Source organism: Bipolaris victoriae (assembly GCF_000527765.1).
Source record: "Bipolaris victoriae FI3 unplaced genomic scaffold scaffold_36, whole genome shotgun sequence".
Taxonomy (NCBI): Eukaryota; Fungi; Ascomycota; class Dothideomycetes; order Pleosporales; family Pleosporaceae; genus Bipolaris; species Bipolaris victoriae.
The window spans coordinates 49397-71897 of NW_014575356.1; the positions used below are offsets into that span (position 1 = coordinate 49397).

At 50.9% G+C, this 22501-nt stretch overlaps 12 protein-coding genes across 12 annotated transcripts; 6 read left to right on the forward strand and 6 right to left on the reverse strand.

The window, feature by feature from the left end:
• Positions 1 to 89: 89 nt before the first annotated feature.
• COCVIDRAFT_37183 (hypothetical protein) lies at positions 90 to 1254 on the reverse strand (the record flags this gene model as incomplete). The annotated part of the gene is made up of 3 exons (XM_014701809.1): positions 90 to 198; positions 282 to 941; positions 1016 to 1254. 3 exons carry the CDS (start codon positions 1252 to 1254, stop codon positions 90 to 92), a joined length of 1008 nt encoding a protein of 335 aa, XP_014557295.1.
• Positions 1255 to 1634: 380 nt separating this feature from the next.
• On the forward strand, positions 1635 to 2111 carry COCVIDRAFT_26044 (hypothetical protein; the record flags this gene model as incomplete). The annotated part of the gene is made up of 1 exon (XM_014701773.1): positions 1635 to 2111. The coding sequence occupies one exon, from the start codon at positions 1635 to 1637 to the stop codon at positions 2109 to 2111; it is 477 nt and encodes a 158-aa protein (XP_014557259.1).
• Positions 2112 to 2188: 77 nt separating this feature from the next.
• Positions 2189 to 3387, reverse strand: COCVIDRAFT_26045 (hypothetical protein; the record flags this gene model as incomplete). Its single annotated transcript, XM_014701774.1, has 3 exons — positions 2189 to 2941; positions 2992 to 3246; positions 3298 to 3387. The coding sequence occupies 3 exons, from the start codon at positions 3385 to 3387 to the stop codon at positions 2189 to 2191; spliced, it is 1098 nt and encodes a 365-aa protein (XP_014557260.1).
• A 428-nt stretch (positions 3388 to 3815) lies between these two features.
• On the reverse strand, positions 3816 to 5983 carry COCVIDRAFT_15421 (hypothetical protein; the record flags this gene model as incomplete). Its single annotated transcript, XM_014701749.1, has 2 exons — positions 3816 to 5848; positions 5905 to 5983. 2 exons carry the CDS (start codon positions 5981 to 5983, stop codon positions 3816 to 3818), a joined length of 2112 nt encoding a protein of 703 aa, XP_014557235.1.
• Positions 5984 to 6317: 334 nt separating this feature from the next.
• On the forward strand, positions 6318 to 6615 carry COCVIDRAFT_26047 (hypothetical protein; the record flags this gene model as incomplete). Its single annotated transcript, XM_014701775.1, has 3 exons — positions 6318 to 6340; positions 6417 to 6547; positions 6602 to 6615. The coding sequence occupies 3 exons, from the start codon at positions 6318 to 6320 to the stop codon at positions 6613 to 6615; spliced, it is 168 nt and encodes a 55-aa protein (XP_014557261.1).
• Positions 6616 to 7563: 948 nt separating this feature from the next.
• On the forward strand, positions 7564 to 9762 carry COCVIDRAFT_15422 (hypothetical protein; the record flags this gene model as incomplete). The annotated part of the gene is made up of 3 exons (XM_014701750.1): positions 7564 to 7841; positions 7889 to 8013; positions 8063 to 9762. 3 exons carry the CDS (start codon positions 7564 to 7566, stop codon positions 9760 to 9762), a joined length of 2103 nt encoding a protein of 700 aa, XP_014557236.1.
• A 188-nt stretch (positions 9763 to 9950) lies between these two features.
• Positions 9951 to 11436, reverse strand: COCVIDRAFT_97512 (hypothetical protein; the record flags this gene model as incomplete). Its single annotated transcript, XM_014701810.1, has 3 exons — positions 9951 to 10991; positions 11046 to 11108; positions 11170 to 11436. The coding sequence occupies 3 exons, from the start codon at positions 11434 to 11436 to the stop codon at positions 9951 to 9953; spliced, it is 1371 nt and encodes a 456-aa protein (XP_014557296.1).
• A 469-nt stretch (positions 11437 to 11905) lies between these two features.
• COCVIDRAFT_97629 (hypothetical protein) lies at positions 11906 to 12061 on the forward strand (the record flags this gene model as incomplete). Its single annotated transcript, XM_014701811.1, has 1 exon — positions 11906 to 12061. The coding sequence occupies one exon, from the start codon at positions 11906 to 11908 to the stop codon at positions 12059 to 12061; it is 156 nt and encodes a 51-aa protein (XP_014557297.1).
• Positions 12062 to 12711: 650 nt separating this feature from the next.
• Positions 12712 to 13209, forward strand: COCVIDRAFT_97459 (hypothetical protein; the record flags this gene model as incomplete). The annotated part of the gene is made up of 1 exon (XM_014701812.1): positions 12712 to 13209. One exon carries the CDS (start codon positions 12712 to 12714, stop codon positions 13207 to 13209), a length of 498 nt encoding a protein of 165 aa, XP_014557298.1.
• A 1174-nt stretch (positions 13210 to 14383) lies between these two features.
• Positions 14384 to 15848, reverse strand: COCVIDRAFT_97638 (hypothetical protein; the record flags this gene model as incomplete). The annotated part of the gene is made up of 4 exons (XM_014701813.1): positions 14384 to 14459; positions 14696 to 15127; positions 15228 to 15505; positions 15816 to 15848. 4 exons carry the CDS (start codon positions 15846 to 15848, stop codon positions 14384 to 14386), a joined length of 819 nt encoding a protein of 272 aa, XP_014557299.1.
• A 3230-nt stretch (positions 15849 to 19078) lies between these two features.
• Positions 19079 to 19957, reverse strand: COCVIDRAFT_97572 (hypothetical protein; the record flags this gene model as incomplete). The annotated part of the gene is made up of 2 exons (XM_014701814.1): positions 19079 to 19521; positions 19579 to 19957. 2 exons carry the CDS (start codon positions 19955 to 19957, stop codon positions 19079 to 19081), a joined length of 822 nt encoding a protein of 273 aa, XP_014557300.1.
• A 642-nt stretch (positions 19958 to 20599) lies between these two features.
• On the forward strand, positions 20600 to 21677 carry COCVIDRAFT_26053 (hypothetical protein; the record flags this gene model as incomplete). Its single annotated transcript, XM_014701776.1, has 3 exons — positions 20600 to 20620; positions 20672 to 20711; positions 20893 to 21677. 3 exons carry the CDS (start codon positions 20600 to 20602, stop codon positions 21675 to 21677), a joined length of 846 nt encoding a protein of 281 aa, XP_014557262.1.
• Positions 21678 to 22501: the final 824 nt, after the last annotated feature.

Genomic DNA, 22501 nt, shown 5'->3' on the forward strand with positions numbered 1-22501 from the left:
AGACCAAAACAAAATTAAATCAAAATGAAGACCGATATATATATAATTCTATACAATTGTCTTGATTTCTTGAAAAAAAGAAATTGAGTCTATGCTCCTGGACGCGAATAGTCTAAATGTCGTACCCTCCTCCATACTTCGCGTACCGTTCTTTCTTGACTCTGACGTCCTGTCTCCGTCGCAGATGGTCCTGCCGGCCTGCATATTTCCTCGTCAGCATACCTCCCCACCCCAATTCAGAAGAATAAAGTCACAAAAAACAGAAAGAAAAAAAAACTCACCGAATAGCCAAATACAACCGACTCCCCAACGCCACCTCCTCAATCGGTGCATTTGCCCAATCCTCAGGCGGATTCGCCGTAGTGACCAACCCCCCGGCCTCCTGTAAAATGGCAATTCCAGCTGCAACATCCCACTCCCAACAGCCCCCCTCCCACCAAATATCCGCGCCACCCATAGCCACATATGCCAAATCTAGCGTCGCACTGCCCAGACTCCTGACTCCATGTACCATCCCCCCTTTCCCTCCTCTCCCCCCAATTTCCGCCGCCATGTTGAGAAAGCTTTCAACCTTGCGATGCATATTTCCGTCGGGAGTATCACGTCTATCCTTGCCCCACTCACATGCGAAGACGCAGCCTGCGGGCGCATTGGCGGGCATGGGCGGTATGCTGGGTTTCTGGATGAGCGGGAGGCGCTGGGTTTCGTTTAGGAAGGCGCCGCGACCCGCGCACGAGGTGAAGAGTTGGTTGGTAAACGGGGCGCAGATGACGCCGATGAGCGGCTTGTGGTTGTGGATGAAGCCGATGCTCGTGCAGAAGGTGGGGAAGAGGTGGATGTAGTTTACGGTTCCGTCAAGAGGGTCGACACACCATGTTGGCGAGGCGTCGATTAGGTAGTCGCGCGAGGCGTTTTTGGAGTAGGTTTCTTCGCCGATGAATCTGGGGATTGTTAGGTGGACTGTGGAGAGAGAAGGGGTGGGAGGGGGGGGGGGAAGAAGGGGGTGGGAATGTACTTGTGTGAGGGATATTTTTCTTGGATTTTTGTCTTGATGAAGGCTTCGACATTTTCGTCGGTTTCCGTTACTAAGTCTACTGCATTCTCTTTTTGTACGTGTTGTTTTTCTTCTGTTGTTGCGTTCTCGCTGTTCATTCTTGCTTGGGCCGCGTCCATAAGCATCTTTCCCGCCTTCTTCCCCAGGTCCACCGCGAACGCATAAATCTCGTCTAGCTCTTCTCTTGAGAGCTCAGCCATGGTAATTGTGCGTTTGTGTATGTGTAAGAGCTTCTCTCAGGAGACGAAAGGGTATTGTGCTGCGGTGGTCCGCATACATTGGAACCCATTGCGCCGCTAGTTTCCTACCGTCAGAAGCCGTACCGGCTAACCACGGTGGAAAGGCCCACAGATACTATGCATTGGAGGGTCATGTGTCCTGGTTTGGGGGTTGGGGAAGGAAGGCCGATCGTAGGCATATGGGTAAGTCCTTTTCCGATTCCGACATCGATCCAAGCCTCGGAATGAGCGTTGTGGAGACCAACACCAACATGCTCCGCGCACGCGTCTTCAACAACTCTTCTACTTGACAGTACTCCAAACACTTGAGTGTGACATCCAAAAAAAACCCCTCCGCAAACATGCCAAAGACAAAATCCATCCTCCTAATCAATGGCCCAAATCTCAATCTTCTCGGCACGCGCGAACCCGCAATCTATGGATCCACCACCCTCTCAGACGTAATCTCCTCCGCCACAGAACAATGTGCCAAGCTCTCTATACAATTCTCACATTCTCAATCAAATCATGAAGGCGTGTTAGTAGACCGTATACATGAAGGGCGTGGAAATGTCGACTTTATCGTGATCAACCCTGGAGCTTTCACGCACACGAGCGTGGCACTGCGGGATGCTTTGAGCGGTGTGGATATACCGTTTGTCGAGGTTCATATCAGCAACATTCACAAAAGAGAAGCTTTCAGACATCATAGTTACCTGAGTGATAAGGCTGAGGCGGTGATATGTGGACTCGGTGTATTTGGATACGAGGCAGCTATTGAATATGCTGCCAGGTTCCTCGAGAAAAAGGAGGAAGACGATGAAAAATCAAGGCTTTAGCAATTTGGTTGAGTAGCCTTTGTGTACGATCAATGAAATGGCTCCTATACCAATCGGGGACGGCTCTTGACATGATGTCAGACGTTCGTACTCCTGAACCCCTCGCTGATATCTTGTCTTGCTTCCAAGTATGTTTGCAGTGCTGCAATAGCCGGTAACAGAAGCATAGTCACACTCAATGTCTGCCCGAAGCCCCATGTGTTTTCTTCATTGTCGTGTAAACCGCAAAACCTTGCAGGATCCTCAGGGGCAGCAAACTTCTGAGTCAAGACTAGGGTTGCGGAAAGGATTGCCAACAGTATCTGGACTACAAACGCAGTGGCTGGGTTGAGAAAGATGTAGTACATGAGCTGTATGCCGAATCTAGCTGGAAAGAGTGTTCGGAACACGAATCTCTTCGTGTACAGCTCTCTATCTGTAACGCGACGTACGAGAGCTTGGAAAGAGCTTTCTGAGGAAGAAATTGGTGACTCGACTTCGAGGCCTTCTGGGTTGTACAGGATACACACTAGTGCTGTCGAGAAGCCAATGATTATGAGAAAAAACGGTACGAGTAACGATAAACGCTGAACCCGGGTCTTGATTACCTTCACGCCATGGCTAGTCATAACCATTGTTGGTGATAGGGCAATGGCGGCCATCATGGAGGTCATAAGAAATATTGCGAAGCAGGTGACGAGTATGAGCCGGATTTTTGCAATAAGTCTGTACCTTTGGAAGTACTTGCGTAATGTTATGAGGGCAGCGAGGTAAGAGGATGACGACAGAGCGCAGATATATAGGATTAGAACAAAATGGGCGCCTTGGACTTTGAAAGCCTTCTCAGATACCTAGAATACTTCCATTAGTATAGAAATTCTAAAGGGGAGTACGAAAGTACCTTTATCCATCCGCTGAGCAATACAGCGTATCCTGTGATGAGCTGCTGATCACCCAGGCCTATGATTAGCGGGTCCAAGAAAGGACGCCATGCGTAATGCTTCTTCCATTCGTGTTCTAAGAAACGTTCGCGAATAAATCTTAGTGGTGCGCGGAGAGTAAATTGGCCCTTGGTATCGAAAGCTTGATCGAGAAGCATAGCAAGAATCGAGGCAAACGTGGTCATGAAGCTCGCAGTGACAAAGGAAATGACAACCTACAAATTTTTCTGTAAGCTGGGGCACAGGTAGTAGGCATATCCACTTACACTAATGCCGGCGATGTCAGGATCAGCTCCGTTTCCACAATCTCCACCAAAGGACTCAATGGTATCGAAAGTGACCCAGGGTGGTGCCATAATGTGTGACTGAGAGATAAGATGCTGGGAATGAACTGGTGGAACTGAAAAGGGTAACTGGTTGTGATCCAGAGCTCGAATATAGCTCTGGAAGGTGCATTATGTGTGCGTTCGAGAGGGATTTGGAGGAATTAAGATGAGAGAGGCGAGGGGCTCATAGGAAAAGAGACAGGTAGCAGGTCTGTGGGTGAGAGGGAGATGGCGCGAGTGAGGATGTTTGAGTGACTCGCAAGCAAGGAGGGTGAGAAAGTAGTCGACCACTCGGTGTATCACATGGCAAGAGCAGCGGAGGCAGTAGCCACCAAATGCAGAGGCTACTTAGCCATAGTTATACCAACAGACATTCAAGAATTAATCGTAGAACATATATTGTTCGGGGATATTCAAGCGGGCTTTTCGGGTATCAAACAAAACTCTAGTATACATCTTTACTTCTGCTTGCTTTTCGCCTTGACCCGAGCAGCTAGTTTCTTGATGTCCTCCTGTTCATCCGCCGTATCTTGCTTTGACTTTTTACTACCCCGTTCCGCTTCTGTCTCGTCTTCGTCCTTTCCTTGCTTTCGTTTCTTCCGGCCTTCTTCTAGCAGTGCCTTCATACCTGCAGTCTCCTTGAACCGAGGATTCGTGGGATCGATAGCAAACTCATGACTCTCGTACAACTTCGCGAAACGTGGGTCAGTGGTGTTGATTTTGAAGTTGTCTTCCACCACTTGGGCATTCTTTTTGGCCTTCTTTCCCTTCTTCTTAGCCTTCTCTGATTTGACAATTTCGTTCATGTCAAAGTGGCGCATCTTGGAATCGTCCTCATCGGCCATGAGCAGCTCCAAATTCGCACGTTCTGCTGCAGCTGCCTGGTCTTGAAGCTCCTGCTCTGCCTTCTTGGCCTTCTTAGCTTTCTTAGCCTCCTGCTTTGAGGCCTTAGCAGCTTCTTCGGGATCAGAGGCAAAGAATGGATCGTTGAATGGGTCATCCTCATTCGCATCCGCTGGCTTGGTGGCCTCCTGTTCAGCAGGAGCGTCAGGATCTCTGCCAGCTTTCCTAGCAGCCCACCTCTCCTTGCGCTTCGCTTTCCTCTCCCTCTCCTTCCGTATGTACTTCTCCATTGTCGTCTCTTGCACAGGAATATCGTTCTCAAATACACCACCACTACCGCTCTCCTTAGACAAGCCTCCAGTAAAAGTGATTTGCATCTCACTGTCAGGCTTTGGAAAGTCGCGGTCATTCTTTGCGGAAGCCTTCTTCTTCGATTTGGAGGTCTTGCCAGGTGCCTCAAGACCTAACGCTGCTCTGAGACTCGCTGCCTTGTCTGCCTTTGCAGCCTCCTCTTCGTCTTCAGAGGATGAGGAATCCGTGCCCAAATACGCTTGCAGTTCATTTTCGTCGATTTCCTTGCGCGAGAAAGCGCGCTTCTGTACTTCCTTCCTCGTGGCGTCGTCAGCATCCCAGGTCAGCTTAACCTTTGAGTGAGTAAGCGCGTCCGTTGAGAACTCATTCGGCTTGTAGCCATCGGGTAGCTTGGAGCATTCATCGTGGGGATCTTGGTCGAAAGTGGTACCATCGGGAACGAATCGTAGGTCGAAGAAGTTTGCGCTTGTCAAGTACTCCCTGCCATCGAGATTATCGTAGATGGACTTTGCAACGTTGGCAGAAGAGCATGTGATGATAGCGTAGTAGTATCGTAGTCGGTCGAGTTGGTAAGCCCTCAGCTTGGTCGAATCGAACTCTTCCCCAGTTTCTTCTTCTTGCAAGACAGCCTTTGACTGGCCCTCTTCGTCCGTATCCGAGGCATCAGAATCATTGTCAGACATGCCGATATTGTCCTTGTCCTTGTTCGCGGTCGAGGCGAAAATCTCCCGGGGCGGACCTTCGATTTCCTCTCGTTGCAGACGCTCCATACCAAACTCGCTGGGGTATATGACGACGTTAAGGATTCTTCCGTCAGCTGGAACGAAAGAGTTTGCGACAGCCATGATATCGATGGCACGGATGTTGTCCCAATCCATGTTGACTGCAGCCAGACGTGCCGAGATGTCACCAGTCGGAACCTCATTGCCCTCACCAGCGAGCTCAGCCTGCTCGTAGATGTCTGCTTCTTCCTCTTCGTCGCTAGAACTTTCGTCGGACGACGATTCAAGCCCACCGTCCCGAATTGGGTCAAAGCCTTGCTGCTCAACCCGCTTCATTTCCTTCAGAACAGCCTGGTCCCGCTTCTTGCCGGCAGGGCGCTCGGGTTCATCGTCGTCGTCGTCGCCATCGCTATCTATTTTATACAACCTCTCGACAACCTTCTTGCCCGCGTCTTCTGATATCTTGCGACCATACTTGTCGACCTTGGCCTTGTTGTAAAAGTCCGGGTCGCTCTTTATGCGCGCGAATCGGGGATCAAGCTTGGTCTTGGTGTGCTTCTTGGAGGGCAGTCGAAACTTGGGGTCGGTCTGGAAATTTGCGAATCGCGAGTCACCTGTGAATTGTAAGTGGGCTATCAAATATTGTGCAAAACGACGTCGCATGGCTTACTGGCAGGCACACTAGCCTTTTCAGACCTTTCGGCCTTTTCAGCCTTCTTTGGCAATGTCTGTCGCTTGGGGAGAGGCATTGCGCAGTTCTTGTGTGTGATTGCAGTCGGTAAATGTGAATGCGACGCGCATCTGGGAGCTGCCGAACTTTTTCTGCCGAGCGGTAGCGTGTCGGCTGCAATGAGCACTTATTGGATACCATCTCGGTGATCCAAGCGTAGCCGGGGTCCAGATGCCGATCTGGGGAAGCTGCGTCACCATCATACAGGTTAAACTAAGAGGGGAAATGCATCACACGACGGAACCGCTTGGAACCGACAGCTCCTCAACCATTTTCCTCCTTGAAGCCAGCCTTCATCCTTTTCTCTCATCCAGTATACCAACACTAGCTGAACAGTCACTCGAAACATCACCATGACTTATTCCAGGCTTCTCACGTAAGTCACTCAATTGGGCTATCCAGCTCAGCTCCCTTTCCCACCGACTTTATAGCTGACACCGCCACTCTTTCAGACCCCGCAGCATGGCAGTGCTGTCTATCATCTCCCTGGGAGGCGGCTACTTCACTCTCAAGTCACGTACTCTTGCAGACAAACAGACGGTTCGCAGCAATGGTGACTTTGCGGTCTCCGTTGATCGATCCGGTAGGTCGCGTCACGCGCTGTTAAACGCCCTCCAGTGCTGACTGCGGGACACAGGTGGTGGTATTTGAGCACAGAATACACTTTGTTACATCTCAATAGCAGAGGCCCTGCTGTCTGGCGTTTCTTTTTCGGTGGCGTACCCAATCTCGGCTTATTTCGTTCTCTTATCAAAATTATGCCTGTAGCATCGTATATCCTCCCGACGCATGCACGCGACTCGAATAGCGATATCGTGTAGCAAGAAATTCGATATTGTTCATAAAGCACTACACTGAAGCTATCACTTGCTGAGAGGCCTATGCCTGATGTCACGTGAGCATCTACTAGTCCGACAAAAGGTCTCGTAACCATCTACTGCGCACAGGGCGAAACACCTTTTTATAGCAGCGAGAACACATGCCTTCCACGTTGCCCGTTATAGGCTGGGTTCCGTCTCATACTCCCTATACGAGCAGTGCGGATCCGTTGGGTAGCCACAATTGGCCGACCCACCCGTTGCTAAATATAAACCACTCAGCCTCGATGACGAGAACCCACGAAAATCACAACAGCAAGCAGTCAACAACCTTGTGACTTGTTGCTCCAAATGCGAAACAACTTGCACGTTCCTCATGAGACCGGATCCCATCAAGCCGCCCGGGTGGCTTTCAGCTGTGCAGCTCCGCCTTTTACGGCTACGCTGTTACCGTTCAACTGACATACCCCGGCGTATAGCAAGGGTGCGTCATCAGCACTGTGGATATAACCTTTTGCAAGGACGGATAGGAGGGCCCCGCTCGGCCATACCCTTCGCGCATGCTTACGAGAGCTCATCCACCTGCGCGCCCGGGTAGCGGGATTGTCATGGTTTAAGCACAGCTCTGCCACGCAAACAACACATCATCCCACGTTGCTATCCCACTCGTGCTTGGTGGACCCATATTCTTAACCGTCAACTCTTGCCACCTCGCCTTGTTCGTTCAACTAGCTCTGATCCATGGTTATCTAGTCACTAGCGCCGTTCACCCAATTTCACTATGCGTATCATGACCAGCATCGCAGGGCACTCTACCATAGAAAACTCTTCTCGCAGCAAACCTCAACAAGGAGGAAACAAGATGCCACCTCACACGAACGTCGTAGCAGCGGCGAGCCATGTCCGTCAAATCTTTGAGACTAAGAAGCTCGCCTACAGTATCATGGGAGCATTCGAGATGTTATGTCTAGGGAGCGGGCGCCCAGTATCCGACCTATACTTTGCATATGAACACAAAGACTCCAGTCGTATCAAGAAAAGGCTCGAGGCAGATCGACGGTATGTTCGAGCAAACTACTTTGCAACATATCCACTGACGATAACAGCATTGTATTGACCGATGGCATGAACCCGTTGACCCCATCGAAGATATTGGTGCAAACAGGGCCTGCATACCATGATGTAGGATGTACAAGCTCTGCAGCGGTCGAAGTATACTTGCTGCCATCAGGTGAGTTTAATTATTAGCCAAACGCAACTTCGAACTAACCATTTTTAAGGTTTATACGGAACACCTCCAAGCGGCACTCTCAAAGACAACATAGTCCTGTTGGGCAACAACACCGCAGGCATGCTGAGGACTTTCAAAGGTCTCAACATGTTGTACCTGGTCAAGTCACTCATTGAGTTCTGCAAACTGCGCGACCTGAGCTGGAACCCTATGGAGAACCTGCTGCTTCTGTGCGAGCGCTACGGAGGCCAGGTTCAATCTGTTCGGAACCAGTTGGACCAGAAAGCGGCATACCAAAACTTTCTCAACACACCCTTCTTCGCGGGCTTGTCTTGTGATCAACAGCGCAGGTGCTATCAAATACTGACCGGACAAACACCACCGGCTACCACCACAACGAATTTCTCATTACCTCAGAATGGCTCATCGCGATCGCGTTCTACCGCCGATATACCAAACACCCAGGCTATCTCTGATAATGCTTCGCCAAATATTTCCCAAGGCCTTCGGCAAATGGAAAGGGAGAGGCCTTCACTGAGACATACCCTCAACATGGGGTCTTCTTCTGGAAATCCTCCTCCGAATTCCTCGAGATTACAAGAAGCTACACCGCCAGCAGGAGATTCGAGATCAAGATATCGTTCAATCAGCACTATCAACACTAGACGCGTGTCCAGTGGCCCGCAACTAAGTCTCAAGATACCGAATGAACCAGTCGGAGCCTCATACCCATACCGAAAAACTTCAGCGCCAATGCAAATTATTCCGCCTCTCCCAGAGCAACCATCCAAGCCAAATACTCAAATCTCCCCGATACCCAATTCTCTTCCGAGTATTCAAACCAGACGCTCTCTAACAAGATCCGGCGCCCAACGTGTAGGATCACGCGGATCGTATATCCCTCACCAAACACTCACTTCTGACCCTATTTCCTTGCCTCCAAAACACCCCAAACGCCATACAGCGGCCTTTGAAATGTCCGCAACCCCAATACAACTAAGAGACTCCCAAGCACCCACCGAACCCCACGAAGAATACACAGAACAAAAACAAAAAAGACTCCAAGTAGTCGGTCCAAACGGCCTCTACCAACCCTCCTCTCCACCCCCAACTTCCGCCCTACCATCCCCACCATCCTCGCATAAAACCGACTCACCACCCAACCCAATCCACGAACTCGACTCCCTCCCTAACCGCACCCCCTCATCCTCCTCAAACGACCACGACGACAACGAAGAAGAAGGCGAAGACATCATCACCTCTCTGACCGCAGACATCGAATCCGCAATGACACCCCAGGCCCCACTCCCACAATCCCTCAGCATAAACATACAAACCGCATCTCCACCCTCAGTAAAGCGAAACACACTACCTGCAAGTTTGATACCAGGCTACGCCAACACGCAAAGACCGTACACGCCACCAGAAGATGAGGAAGCGGAACAGGGATCAAAAGGACTGGTGTGGGACGGCGACACAACGGGTCTAGCGTCGCCGCCGCTTACGCCCGCTCCCCTAGCAGTCTACAAGGCGTACCGGCCGCCGCCGTTGGCGGTGGGGACGCGGAGTGCAAGCTCCATGGAGGGAGATGAAGAGAAGAGGGAGAGAGAAGCGCGGTGTGCTGATCAAGAATGGAATCTAGGAGAGCACGCCCGGGCGTCGGTTGAGGAATTGTTGGATTCGAGTATACTGGCTATGGAGTATCAGGCTGAGTTACCGGAGTTTGATCACGGGTACGGGACTGCATGAGAAAGAGAAAAAAAAGCAAGTTTGCCGCGCACACAGAGAAGAATGAGGGGTGGAAAGGAATAATGTATATTGCAATTGTTGCGATAAAGAAGGGTATATACACCTATATTCTCCCATGTACAACAGTAACAAACCGAATCATACGTAGCTTTTTTTTCGCTACAGTTTTTTTTTCACAATACAGTTTCTCACAACGGCACTTCTTCCATCATCTGCATGGCGCCTTCGCGACTGACAGTGATGATGACATCTCCGAGTGTCCGGGTGGAGAAGCCGGCCTCGGAGTATCTGAAGTAGTAATCCCATTTGCGCTTGAAAATCTCGGCACCTTCGTCGTCCATACCCTCGCTGCTCTTTTCCTTAATGAGCTGCGGCTTGATGGTGGATTCCCAAGAGTCCAGGAACTTTTCGCGCCACAGCCGCAGGGCCTTGGCGTAGTGGGGCCCAATGTTCTCGATGCTGTCGACAATGAGAGCGCCCTCTGATCCCGTGTTGATTGACGCTACAAGCTCTGAGACGGCGGGAAGATGGCCGCCGGGGAAAATGTAGCGGCGGATGAAGTCGTCTGACTTGGCATAGGCTTCGTATCTGGCATCAGGCATGGTAATGCATTGGAAGCATGCAATACCGCCTTCCTTCTTGAGCAGCTTGTCTATGCACTTGAAGTACGTGACGAGGTATTCTTTGCCGACAGCCTCCAGCATCTCAATTGACACAACCTTGTCAAAGGGTCCTGTTTCAGGGACTTGTAGGCTGCGGTAGTCGCAGAGAAGTACCGAAATCTTGTCGGACATGCCTGCTGCTCTTATGCGCTCCTCTGCCAGCTCTTTTTGTTCAATGGAAAGAGTGAGAGAAGTCACCCTGCAGCCTGTCCGCTCGACAGCCCGCATGGCAAAGCTTCCCCATCCAGTACCAATCTCCAGAACGTGATCTGTTCCCTTGATGCGTGTGTTATCAATGAAGCGGTCGAGCTTTCGCATTTGCGCCTCGTAGAGGGTTTCGTTCGCCGAGAGTGGGTTCGACTTTGGAAGCCATATCGGGCACGAATAGGTCATGTCTTGCGAGAGGAATGCAGCGAACATCTCGTTTGAAATGTCGTAGTGTGCAGAGATGTTGAGGCGAGCATTTCTGAGGTTGTTGCTACCTCTTAATAAACCAGCAAGGCCGCTAGAGATTGCAGAGGTGAAGGTTGAGCCGTTGGAGAGGTAGTTGCGGTTTAGGATGAAGAGCTGTATATGTAAGTTCCTCTGTAAATTGAGCAGTCCTCAACTTCTAAAGCTCACCTCGAAGAACTTGGTCAGATCCGGTGTTGAGACCTCTCCCAGCATGTAGCTCTCTGCAAAGCCCTATTTTCTTTTTGTAAGCATTCGGTCGTTCGGCCCCTCTCAAGTCTGTTGAGATGCTTACCATGTCTGCGAAAAGTGCAATTCGCACCCAGAACTTCTCGTCCCGCACATCTAGGAAAGCAATTGGAAGGCCTTCTTTGTCCGAACCAAATGCTACCGAGGACTTGCTGGAGCCGCCTTCGAATACCACCAGCTTACCATGCTTCAGATTCTGAAATTGTGAAAGGGTTCCATTTTTGCACAGGCTGACCAATGGTCCCCAACCTTGCGATGTGACTGGACTTAGGATTGAAGAGACCGCTCCTGTTACCGAACTGTATATTGCCATCTTTTCAGATTATTTTGCCGCGCAAGAGGTTCCAATTGCACTGCAGGTTCAAATACTCAATTGTGCGTCTAAATGTAGGAATACGACGATTGGTTCCTTTAAGCGCCTGATCAATATACAGGCCCCGCTGTGATGCGTTGGTGATGAGCGTGCGGGGTCACGTTATCGCTCAGATGATAGCCAATCGAGTTGCGACTAGTATGTGAAAAGGCCGAAAAGCAACGCTACAATGGTATCGCAAAGACACAGAGAAGGAAACGGTACGAGGAACATGAACAACAGAAAGCCGCTCAAGTCCGACGCAGGGCATACAACTCTATTTCAGAGCTCCAGGTAGCTTGCCGTCCGCTGGCCGGATTGGCCGAAAGCCGAACCGGAACATTTGTTTACGCCGTTTCGAAGCTATGCGCCTGGTGGGTACTATGGCAAGTGTGATGCAGCCGGTGAACCTTGCCACTTTTAGTGATCAATGACGCCGTCTATCCGCCTAGATATCGTGCGTGAGTGGTGCATGTCCGAGCCGGCAACACATGTACAGGGTACAAGGGACATGGCAGATTTGCAAATTCGCATGGAAGTCTGTTCCTGGATTGCCATGGATATTGCCATAGTTGAGAGGTACTGAAACGAAGAAGCTGTGGTGTAACACAGAGCCGCAGTTTAGAGTTCGAGAAGCATATGTTCCGAAGCTGGGTGAGGGGCAAGTTATGCAAGAGCATACATCTTAGCGTCTCGGGCCATTGGGGGCCTTGCGATCAGAGTCTGGGAGAGAATCGACGCCGGCAGATTGTGCGGACTCGCAAACACTCAATGGTTGCAGTTTGTAATCACTAGTTAGGGCCGAAGGCCTACCCTGGAAAGTCGGTGGTTCGATAGAAGCGGAGGCCTCGCATTCCGTTTGTTGTAAGATCGTATTGTTGTTCCGGACCGAGTCAAGGGCGAAGAGGTGCGCATATCACCATCATGTTAAACCTGGGGGGCGGGCCAAACATGGTGAAAAGAAGGTTAAAGAAGAACAAGGAGAGGAAAACAAGGAAAACAGTTGATTTTGTGCACCTGTAGCTTGGTTAACTATATTGCAGCATCGTCATCATGAGCTGTACCACATGCACTTTTAGTCTATGCGCCGCGGACACGCCAGACGCTTACACATGGCGACGGCGCGTCAACGCGTCTTCCGCGGCTACGCTTCGCGTGTTGCCAACTACACCACAACCACACAGTCGATCGGTAAAATAACATCTACAAACGAAGCACGCCGTAATATTACCCAAAATGCTCGCTATACAGCCCTCCAAGCCCCAGAAGTGCACGCCAAACCTTCTCCCCGCACGCATAAACCACAATGGCCCTATCCCTTCAACCTCACAATACTGGAAGCCCTCCACCGATGACAAGGGCACCCAACACGCTCACTTTCGGGGTCGCCACCTCCACGGCACTGTTTTGCCTCTCCCAGAAAATTATACCGGCGCCATCCTCGCAGTCACCGAAAAGCAATTACCGCAGTCGAGACGACCCACGGAGTCAGACGGTGACGAGACGATGGAGGACGGAGAAGAAGAGACCATACCCGTAGAAGTCAAGATTGCAGAACAAGTGGGGAAATTCGACGAGGTCGTTATCTGGGGACACGGAGGGGAGGTGGACCCTGGACAGGACATGTTTGTCAAGGGACTAAAAGAATGGGTGGGATTTGCAGAGAGCATGCATCTTGACGCGGACGACGAGACAATCACAGAAGCGGAAACATGGAAAGAAAAGAAGGGTTGAGGGATCGCCAGTATGCCGTGTTGGATTGTGAACGTCACGAGTGTTTGGTACACAGGACTATACGAGCAGAGTCGTATTAAGAAACGTGCATGATGTTTTGAAGAAACATGTGAGATGGGGTATAGAGGCATCAGCCTTGAATCGTTATCAAAACGATCAAAACAACGTCAAGTCTGATGCTCTGCTATTTGGCCACTTGGGTCTTATTTCATGCGGTCTTCTAGTGTGGAGACGACTATATGCAAAAGACGACGGGCATGACGAAGGAGCAGGCGTACATCAAGATGAAAGCGCCAATGTGACACTGCCTGAGATAAACTCAAAGTGTAACCAGGCAGAAAGGATATATCAATTGCATCTAGAAGACGAAAATACCGTACCAACGCATATGAAAAATCATGCCAACAAATTCTGAAAACCACACCAGCCAACATCAACCCCCCTCCCTCACACTTCCCATCCACTCCAACCACCCCCAGCCCACCCTCCCAATACTTCCTCGCCCAAATATCCCCATTCATCCATCCAAACCCACCACACGCCCTCAATCACGCAAACCCACCACCAATACCACCAAACAGCCACACAAACGCGGCTCAAATTCCGCTCCCACACACATCCCACGCCCACCCGCTCTTCCTTCGCCACCCACTTATCAATCAGCAGTGGGGGTCTCCACTCACACACACTCACACGCACCCGCCTGCGCCTGCCGTCCTGCCACCTACGAAACCCGAGTAGCTGGGAATCCGAGGGTGCGAACGCGAGCTGCAGTAGGGGTTGGCTAGGTGGATGTTGTAGTGGGTGGTTTTAGTTTGATTTGGATGGTGCAAGGGAGGAAGTGAGGCTTTCCCAGGTGTGTGGGTGTGTGGGTGGTTATGGTTGGAGGGGAGGGGACAGGGTAAAGGAGGGTTGGATTGGGTTTGGGGATCCAGTGAGAGTTGTGTGTGGAGATTAGGTGGGATGATGGGGAGGGGGAGGAAGAGGGAGATTGGGGAATTGGGGAATTTTTTTCCTGTTTTTCCTTTTTTGTGAGGGACTTAGATGGGTGAATAGGTTTTGAAATTGATAGTTTGATCTATTTCGTATATTCTTGGCTGCCAAATTTCTGCCGTCTTCGCAACAAAATATCGAAAGATGGCCAAGACAGAGTTTGTCTCAATCCCCCCCATTTTCACAATTTTGATTCACTCTCACCATTCATACCCGTACCCGAGAAATCAACAAAACTTTCTTCGCCATCGAAATGCCTAAATGACGCCAAGAACAGTCAGCAAAAGCCACAACCCATAGTGATTTGGTAAGACGTTTATCCAAACGGTTATCGCAAGGCAACACGTCATGTAAACTTCAGCCCAGTGGATGCCCAACCCCCGACTAACACCAACTTTGCATGTGGAAAAACAGCCAAAATCACATGAGCAATGATCACACGACGCAATCTTTAGAACATCAAAAGGTAAGAAAAAAAACAGGTCACACTTACCAACCTCGTTCGGCACCACCAGACAAAAAAGATGTCTCAGAGTTGAGCTCACACTCCCAGTTCCCAGCGATGCCCTTTTCGGGGTCTGCCGACCTCCGAACAAATCTGGACAGACCAGCCGTATAGCACTTGAAGTCGTCTTCATCGGGATTCTCCGGCATCCGACCTGTCAGTACCCTCCCAGCAGCAATCATAGTAGCCGCATGAGTGCAAAGCAGCACACTCTTGGGCTGCTCCGGATCATTATCGAGAGTCGTAACAATATGCTCTAGCGCTCTTCTCACACGTTGGTGTAACTCCACAATTGACTCGCCCCTGGATCCCGCCATGTGCACGGAAACGTAGTCGGCATCCAAGTTGTCAAAGTGCGGAGTCAGGAGCTCGAGACTGGGCGGCTCTGGGTGTTCAAAATGGGCGCGTCCAAAGAACTCCCTGTGCACAGACTGATGTATTAGTTACAGTAAACTCTCTTTGGTGTTCACACACTGGTGTCTTTTTTTCGCCAGAAGATCTACTGTAGGCCCGTACTTACCCTATCCCACGGTCGACCCTAATTTTACCCCTGGTCTTTTTCCCCTCATTGAAGTACGCGTCGCTGAATGGCTTCAGCGTCTGCAAGCAGCGATAAAACGGGCTAGAATAGATTCTGTCCACCGGAGGCTCGACTTTGGCGAGATAATTTGCCAGCTCCTTACTCTGGTGCACGCCTTTGGCCGTCAGTGGCGGGTCGGTCGGTATGCCGGTTGGTGTGCGTGCCATGGACGCGGTGTAGACGCCTGTTTGAGGGTCCACCGACCAATTTGCCCGAAACTAGACATGACAAAGACACCGTCAGAATACGTCTTCATGATGACGGTCAGCAGATCGGAGTGGGGAGAGATCTTGACCCCAGGGTTTGACGGGGGCGGCTCATTTGGCGGAAGGGCTACTCCGTATAACACATGACAAAGTTGAGAGGAAGACGCGATGAGAAAAGGTAGCAATGCAAGGACGAATGGGACGGGTGGAAAAGGCCTAGGGAAATCAAGATTCATCTAACATGGCCCGTGGCGCATCTGACGCAACGATGAACCCAGGACGGCTTCTTACACAGTAGAGAGATAGCAAACTTTATACTTACCGCATGTCGGACAATATAGACAACCTCTATCATAGTCTCGGAATTTTTCCTTCCCGCACGCTTCGCTGACAGCGGCTATGATATTAGTGTTGAGCAGTGTTGGCTGTCAAGCGCACGTACGAATTGCCTTGCGATGAAGAGTTCGCTACCAATCTCCCCAAATGCCTCGGCTAATCACACTTCCGAGATGCCAGCTCTGCGCGTGCAATGCTCAAGAATAGCTATTCGTCTTGGGGGCCGCGGGGCTTGGGATTGATGATAATATTGGTCAGTGATTGCTGTGGTTGCACAATTTCCTTTTCCCAATGGGAATATGTACATATGCAGTACTGCAAGCGATGTGAAACAATCGGACCGTTCCTCCCATCCCATGCCCGACCCTTTCGGATGCATGTGTACAGCCTACTAGTTAGTACTTACGCACGTTAGCAAATAGTCGTCATTCACGTGTGAAGCACCTTGCGTGGGTTCGTTGATCAGCGCGGCAGTCGAGACTTTTTGCTTTTGCAATTAAGCCACACACCGCATCATCGCCGTCGTAATCGGTAAATCCCACGCTTCTAGCCCTACGCATACAGTCGACCTGCGTAGGATCTGCTAGCGCAGCCCTCACTCGAGATATTTCAATAAAATACATGTTTACCGCAATCGCGGTGGAGGAACGCGCCAGCCCTTGGACGAAGCGCACCGACGAGCTGCGTGAATTCACGCTCGCCCTGCTGACTGCTGACTGCGAATCTAGGAACGTACGCTTGCTTGACTATGTTGAAGCTTAATATCACTTTTAAGCGTCTAGGTGGACGGGAGGCTGGAACAGCTCCTTTACTCGTAGAAGAGGGAACGGCCATAACCATGGTCGGATGACCGGCGCATTCAATTCGATCCACGCAACGTCAAGTCCTTCACATGCCCTTTGTGATTTGGGACTAGCGACGTCTTCCCTTTTGCTCGCGGGACGGTATCGCTAGCGGCGGTGCAATTTGCGAAGCGAAAAAGCGGTGCGCTGACGGTACTAAGGCTGAGGAGGAGCCTCGTAGGGCCACTAGGTTAGTTCTAAGGGAGGTTCGCAAGAGCACGGAGGGCGGACAAGTCGGTATGACTTAACACACTGTGTGTTTAGACCTGTAAGAAATTGTCCAGGGCCCTGGAATCTCCAAAACATTGAGCATTGATGGGCATTTGTGATTGGGCAGCCTTGTCCGCCGCCTCCAAGTGCGCCTCATTCGTTATAAGCAAAACGGCGTGATCTGGTACGCTCCGGCACTTGCCCTTATGGTTTCGGCATGTGCCATGCTGAGCCTACTCAGAATGCGACTTGACACCGGTGCAGCCACCGACGATCGCGGCTGTCCTTGTGGTGTGGAGGGTGCTTTGCCGTCCAAGTTACACGTTGATATGCAGGATCGTGTAGCGTAAGTGGTGGAGTCATGTCCAAACTTTGTATATGATCAGCAAGGGTTCCAACGTTTCGAGAAGGCTAGGTTGTTGTCCGTCTCCATTGCGTTGGGTACTTGGAGGATCGCTTCGAGAAAAATTGGCTTGTGCGCGCTGCTGGAAGGACTTCTACGGTTAGAACCTCATCCCGAGCACTTCCGCCTGCCGGAAAACAAACACTTTTCTGGATAACGTAGCGAGCATCACGCGCACGGCTGTTATCCATTGCTGACACACATGTTAGCAATCAGGCATTTACCTGGGCAGTTTACGTGAGAAATCTCTGGGGTACTGTATGACGCTTCTACAACACCGTCTCTGTGGTAAGGAGGGCACATGACCATGGCCTCGCCATTCGAAGGCGTCGTTGATGATCGCCGGACTAAACCAAGCTCGTCAGGACCGCTAACTTGGTACCAACGTAAAAAAGGAAGTGTGGGCTGATAATGCCGATGGGCTAAATGGGCCCCTGTCAGAAACTCGGGACCCAATTGAAGACTGACATTGTAACGTGCGCGGGATGGTGGTGCACTGCTACACCAGAATCAGCAAGGGTATGCGAATCAGCCCCTCATGACTCCTGTCCTCAGGGCTGCTAGCCACGCGAAGATAAGCCAGAAGTTAGCCACTTGCGATGCGCTAAACTAAGGCTGACAGTGGCTGTTGTAGTTTGGCAGATGTATGTAGCACCTCCTCAGTAGTCGCTGTATAGCGTGCAAGGAGCCATCGCGTGCGACGGCAGTTTGAAATAATCCCGTGTACCTGGAACAAAGCAGTGAGTGTCTTCAGCCTTGTGATTTGCTTCAGGTAGCTGTAACGTGGCTGACGTTGCCCCTGGTCGTGCGATCCAGAGAGATGGTGTTGTTAAGTCTCAACAGACACCGTCACTGGAGCCAAGATGCATTCTGCGCGCCCCTAGTCAACGAATCGGCGCAACTGTCGCGTGAATTCTGTACTATACTTGTCAGCTGTCATAGTGTAGCTACGTATGTATGTGCATAGGAGCACCCGAGAGCGAATTAGAAGCTCGTCTTGCTCTTCTTCAAGCCCCCTTCTACTACTATAGAGTGGGCAGCGTTAATACTGGCGCAAAGGCATATTCTCGTTCATTTTAGCCTTACTTGGTTGACGGACCCACCTAGCTGGGTGGGAGTTGATGTCCTTGGCAATTGAGCGCCACTCACTCACGTGTGTAATCGATTGGGTATCCAGGGCTTACGCATGCCAATTTGTTGGATGAGAAGCATCCACTGTGTCAATGCTCAACAGTCATTGCGGCTGCATCCACCTTGACATTGATAGGCGGCTGCCCGTGTGATCCACCCCCGGGGTCGATTTGGTGGGGTAGAACCCTTTCATGACTTTCATGACGGTCTATCGCAACCAATAGCCCCCACTTGGAACGAGCACATGTTCCCGGACCTACCCGAGTCCGAATGGAGCTGTGCTCATTCAGGTGCCATTGATAGAAAAAAACAAACAGTTGAGGTGTTTTGCTGAGGAAATAGGACGTGGGATGGTAGCACGGCACGAGGGGCTGAAGCAGGATCTGGACGTAATGAATACCACTGGACAGGGACCCATGCATGTAAGTACGTAGAACTTGTGATTACAGAGGTGTTCGATTGCTTGGCAATGAAATCAGTGTATTGACTTGGAATTAATGGTTTTTGTTGATAGAAATCCGAGTGACTATGAAACTCAGCTGGAAAACAGAGTCAGTAAAGAGTTTCGTGATTTATCGTAGATGGCGTATTAGGGGCAGTGAAGAAACAAGAGCTTGTGAATGCAAAGCTGAGAGTGGCGTAATGGGAATCCGCGGAAACAACTTATTTTGCAACAGTGTCGTATAGTGGGATGTCTCCATCTGCCGCTCTAGCTGTGGCGCGTGGGGAGACCTTGCCTCTCATTCCAAGCTTTGTCTCAGTGACCCAGAGGCGTAGGGCGATAAGGTACCGCACAATGATGAAGATGACAATAGCCGCCACAAGAATGCCCATGATGTAGCCAGCAACAACACCCGAGGAATTCTTCTGGAGGTTAAGAAAGGGGTATACGTAAAAGCCTTGAGTGGCGTGGGTAAGGTAGGCCAAGCCAAGGTAACAAGCCAAGAGGAGAACAACGGGCACCAGGTCCAGCCAGGGCAATCTCGTGGTACTGGGGAAGAGGATTTCGCAAAATGCGTAGAGCGAATTGAGAGCGTGCTGTGACGTATTGGACCAGATGGAGAACGTGGTGGGAAAATCAGCCGCAAGGAGAGCCCAGAAAACAACTGGTTGACGTCGTCAGTTGCTTGAATAGATGCAACGCTAAGATGAGCTTAACTTACTGGTTACGATCCATGGATAGACGACAATGGTGGAGTAGAACATGCTGTGGGCGACCTGCAGCGGCTTGGGCCAACGCGCCAGGAACGACGTGCCCGTGAGCCAATAGCTAGCCGTGTGCACTGCAGAGAAGGCATAATAGAAAGCAAGACCCCAATACGTCAAGACGGTGAAAAAGGAAAAGGAAGACCGGGATTCCTCAGATCTGCCGTGCGTAGCGTTCCAGCCAAAGATGGTAAACAAGGTCGTAAATGCATACAGGGCCAGGAGTACGCGGTAGCCAAACAGAAGGCTGGGAGGCAGGGCCCAGGACGTCACAAATCGCGTGGGGTCGAAGTGCGCGGCGGAGTAGGGCGCTGTTATTCGGTGACCAATAGCCATGACGGGGGTCGAAGGGTGCCCTGTTCCCGTGCCGCAATAGCTGCCCAATCCTCGGAACGCACCGGTAAGAGAAGCGCGAGAGCGAGGAAGAAACGAACAACGGTGGTTGCAATGGTTTGTGAGCGGGTTTCGGGTGGTGGTGGTGATGCTGCGACGTGGTGTCGCGAGGGTACCAGCAAAACTCAATTTGCCCAATTTCCGAAGGCGAAGCTGAAAAGGGCTCCGTCTCCGATCCGAGTCAGGGCGGACTGCAAAGGGGGCGCTAAGGCAGCCGCAGTGTGCTATTCCGCTTTGGGCCTACGCCTGGTGATCAAGACGATACTCATCGCCTGTGCCTTCGTAATGTAACGAAACTACTCCCCCTGGCCCCCGCTTGGGCTCCCCACGCTTGCAGACATGGCTGGACGGCGAGGTCTGTTCCCACATGCATTCCCAGACGCTGCCGGGGTCATGCCTGCTCCTTGCTTTGCATACTGGCCGCCGGCATGTACTTCTGCATTCTACTTTAAGACTGCATGCCATCAAGTCTGACCACATATTACCCGGAATGCTCATGCAAACAACTCTACCTATCAGGCCTCCACCTCTACTCCATCTCTACGCTACTACGACGACGTCGGTTCCATCATCTCCAATCGAAACATGAGTGACTCGAGGATATCAGTACGCACTCTCTCGCTGCCCCCTCTATAGACCGTCACTGACCAATGGCAGCAGAAAGCGCAACACCTTGCTCGTATTCGGGACAACCAACGTGAGTCGTTCATGGTTTCCTACAGACTTGCTGTCCTGAGAGTCCATCTTGCCACTTTGTTCCATGTCGCTGCTCGCTTGTCTATCCTCCTTCACGGGAAGTCACGTGTCTGATCAGATTGCACACAGTGCTCGGTCTGTCAGATGCCCACAGAATCTCCACTAACACTTGTTCGTTACAGGACGCTCACGCGCTCGTCGTAAGGAATATCTGCAAGAACTCGAGACAAAGCTGCGCACCTATGAGCAGATCGGCATTGAGGCTTCATCAGAGATTCAGAGCGCTGCAAGGACAGTGCTTGAGGAGAACCGCAAGCTCAAGGCTATCCTCCGCGACCAAGGAATGTCCGAGCAAGAAGTGTCAGCCGCCTTGGAAAACACACCAGACCAGCACAGCAAGCAACTCCCGGCGGCATCGAGACTGAGTGCAATGCTCGAAGGAAAGACCAAGCCAGACCCAAACGCCTCGACAACCGCCTACGTAGCTTCCCACACAAAGCCCATTTTAATCCCTCGACACACACCGCCAATCCAAACCATCACTTCCCTACCTCCACGATCCACGGATTTCGGTTACGATGATTCACCTAGCCCTGGCTCGATAGTATCGGCTATGAGCACCCCGCCTCCTTCTTCCTATTCCACCACGTTCTATGCCGCACCATCAACCCCACCTGGCACTGAGATCAAGATAGAGGACGTTGCCTACGACTATCCCTACAACCGCCCATACAACAGCTCTTGGACTCATTCGGGAGATTTTGGCTATCCGGCAGAACCATTCAATTACTACAACCGTTCTACATGTGTCGAAGCCGCCAACATTGTGAGCACAGCGCGATCGGACCCTGGAACAGAGCTGGACACCGGTATGGGGTACCGTTATCCTGATCAGTACGGCCAAATGAACAATGCGGCACTCCTTAACATGATGCATGGCTACTCCCACCATCCCACCCCCATGTGACTGGACAAGTCAGACCGCTCAAACACATCGGCTCCACGTCACTACTAGCGAATCGACCTCTACATAGAGAAGACTCGCGGAGGATGAACCTCAACAAGAAGTCGCGAAGCTAGCCATGCTCAAGCCATGGCTCAGGTGTATGTTGATACATTTCACTGCATATCCAGCTTCGCCTCGCCATAGACACACACGATGCGTTCAACAGGAAGGGTTGCAGACCGGTGCTGCTCTTAACTGAAGACGTCCATATAGTGTGCCTCAATACCCATGTCGCCTTGGAGACCAAAACATCTCCTCCATACACAACGGATCGAATACCTTGTCAACAGCGTCATTTTTTTTTACCGACCTTTTTATTAGATTACGATATCTCTATAGACTGTGCTCAATTCCAGTAAGCACAATGAATGATTTCAGCTATTCAAGCACCTTGTCTCTTTGTTTACGCAGTCTCTTGCTGCTGTCATATCATTCTGGCCACCCTACGCACCTCTACCCTTGCGACAAAAGAATAACTGGAACATACTCCGTCTGCATCACAGGCATTTCGACAATACTTGTTTGGGTGGTTGTAGCTACTTGTTTTCCCACCTGAATTCTCTTTTCAGCTTTCAGTAATTGTTGTTTCATCCAATCGTGTAACATTTTTGTATCAAAGGATTGTGCCCATGTTTGGTGCATCCAAGGTCAATGCACACAATACATTGTATAACGGACCCCGGTAACGCTTCTAGTTTCTACGTTGTTTCTTTGTCCTTGGAATCGATCGGCACCCGGCAACTCTATAAATGCGGCACTCAGTGTTGTTATGCGCTAACAAAGGC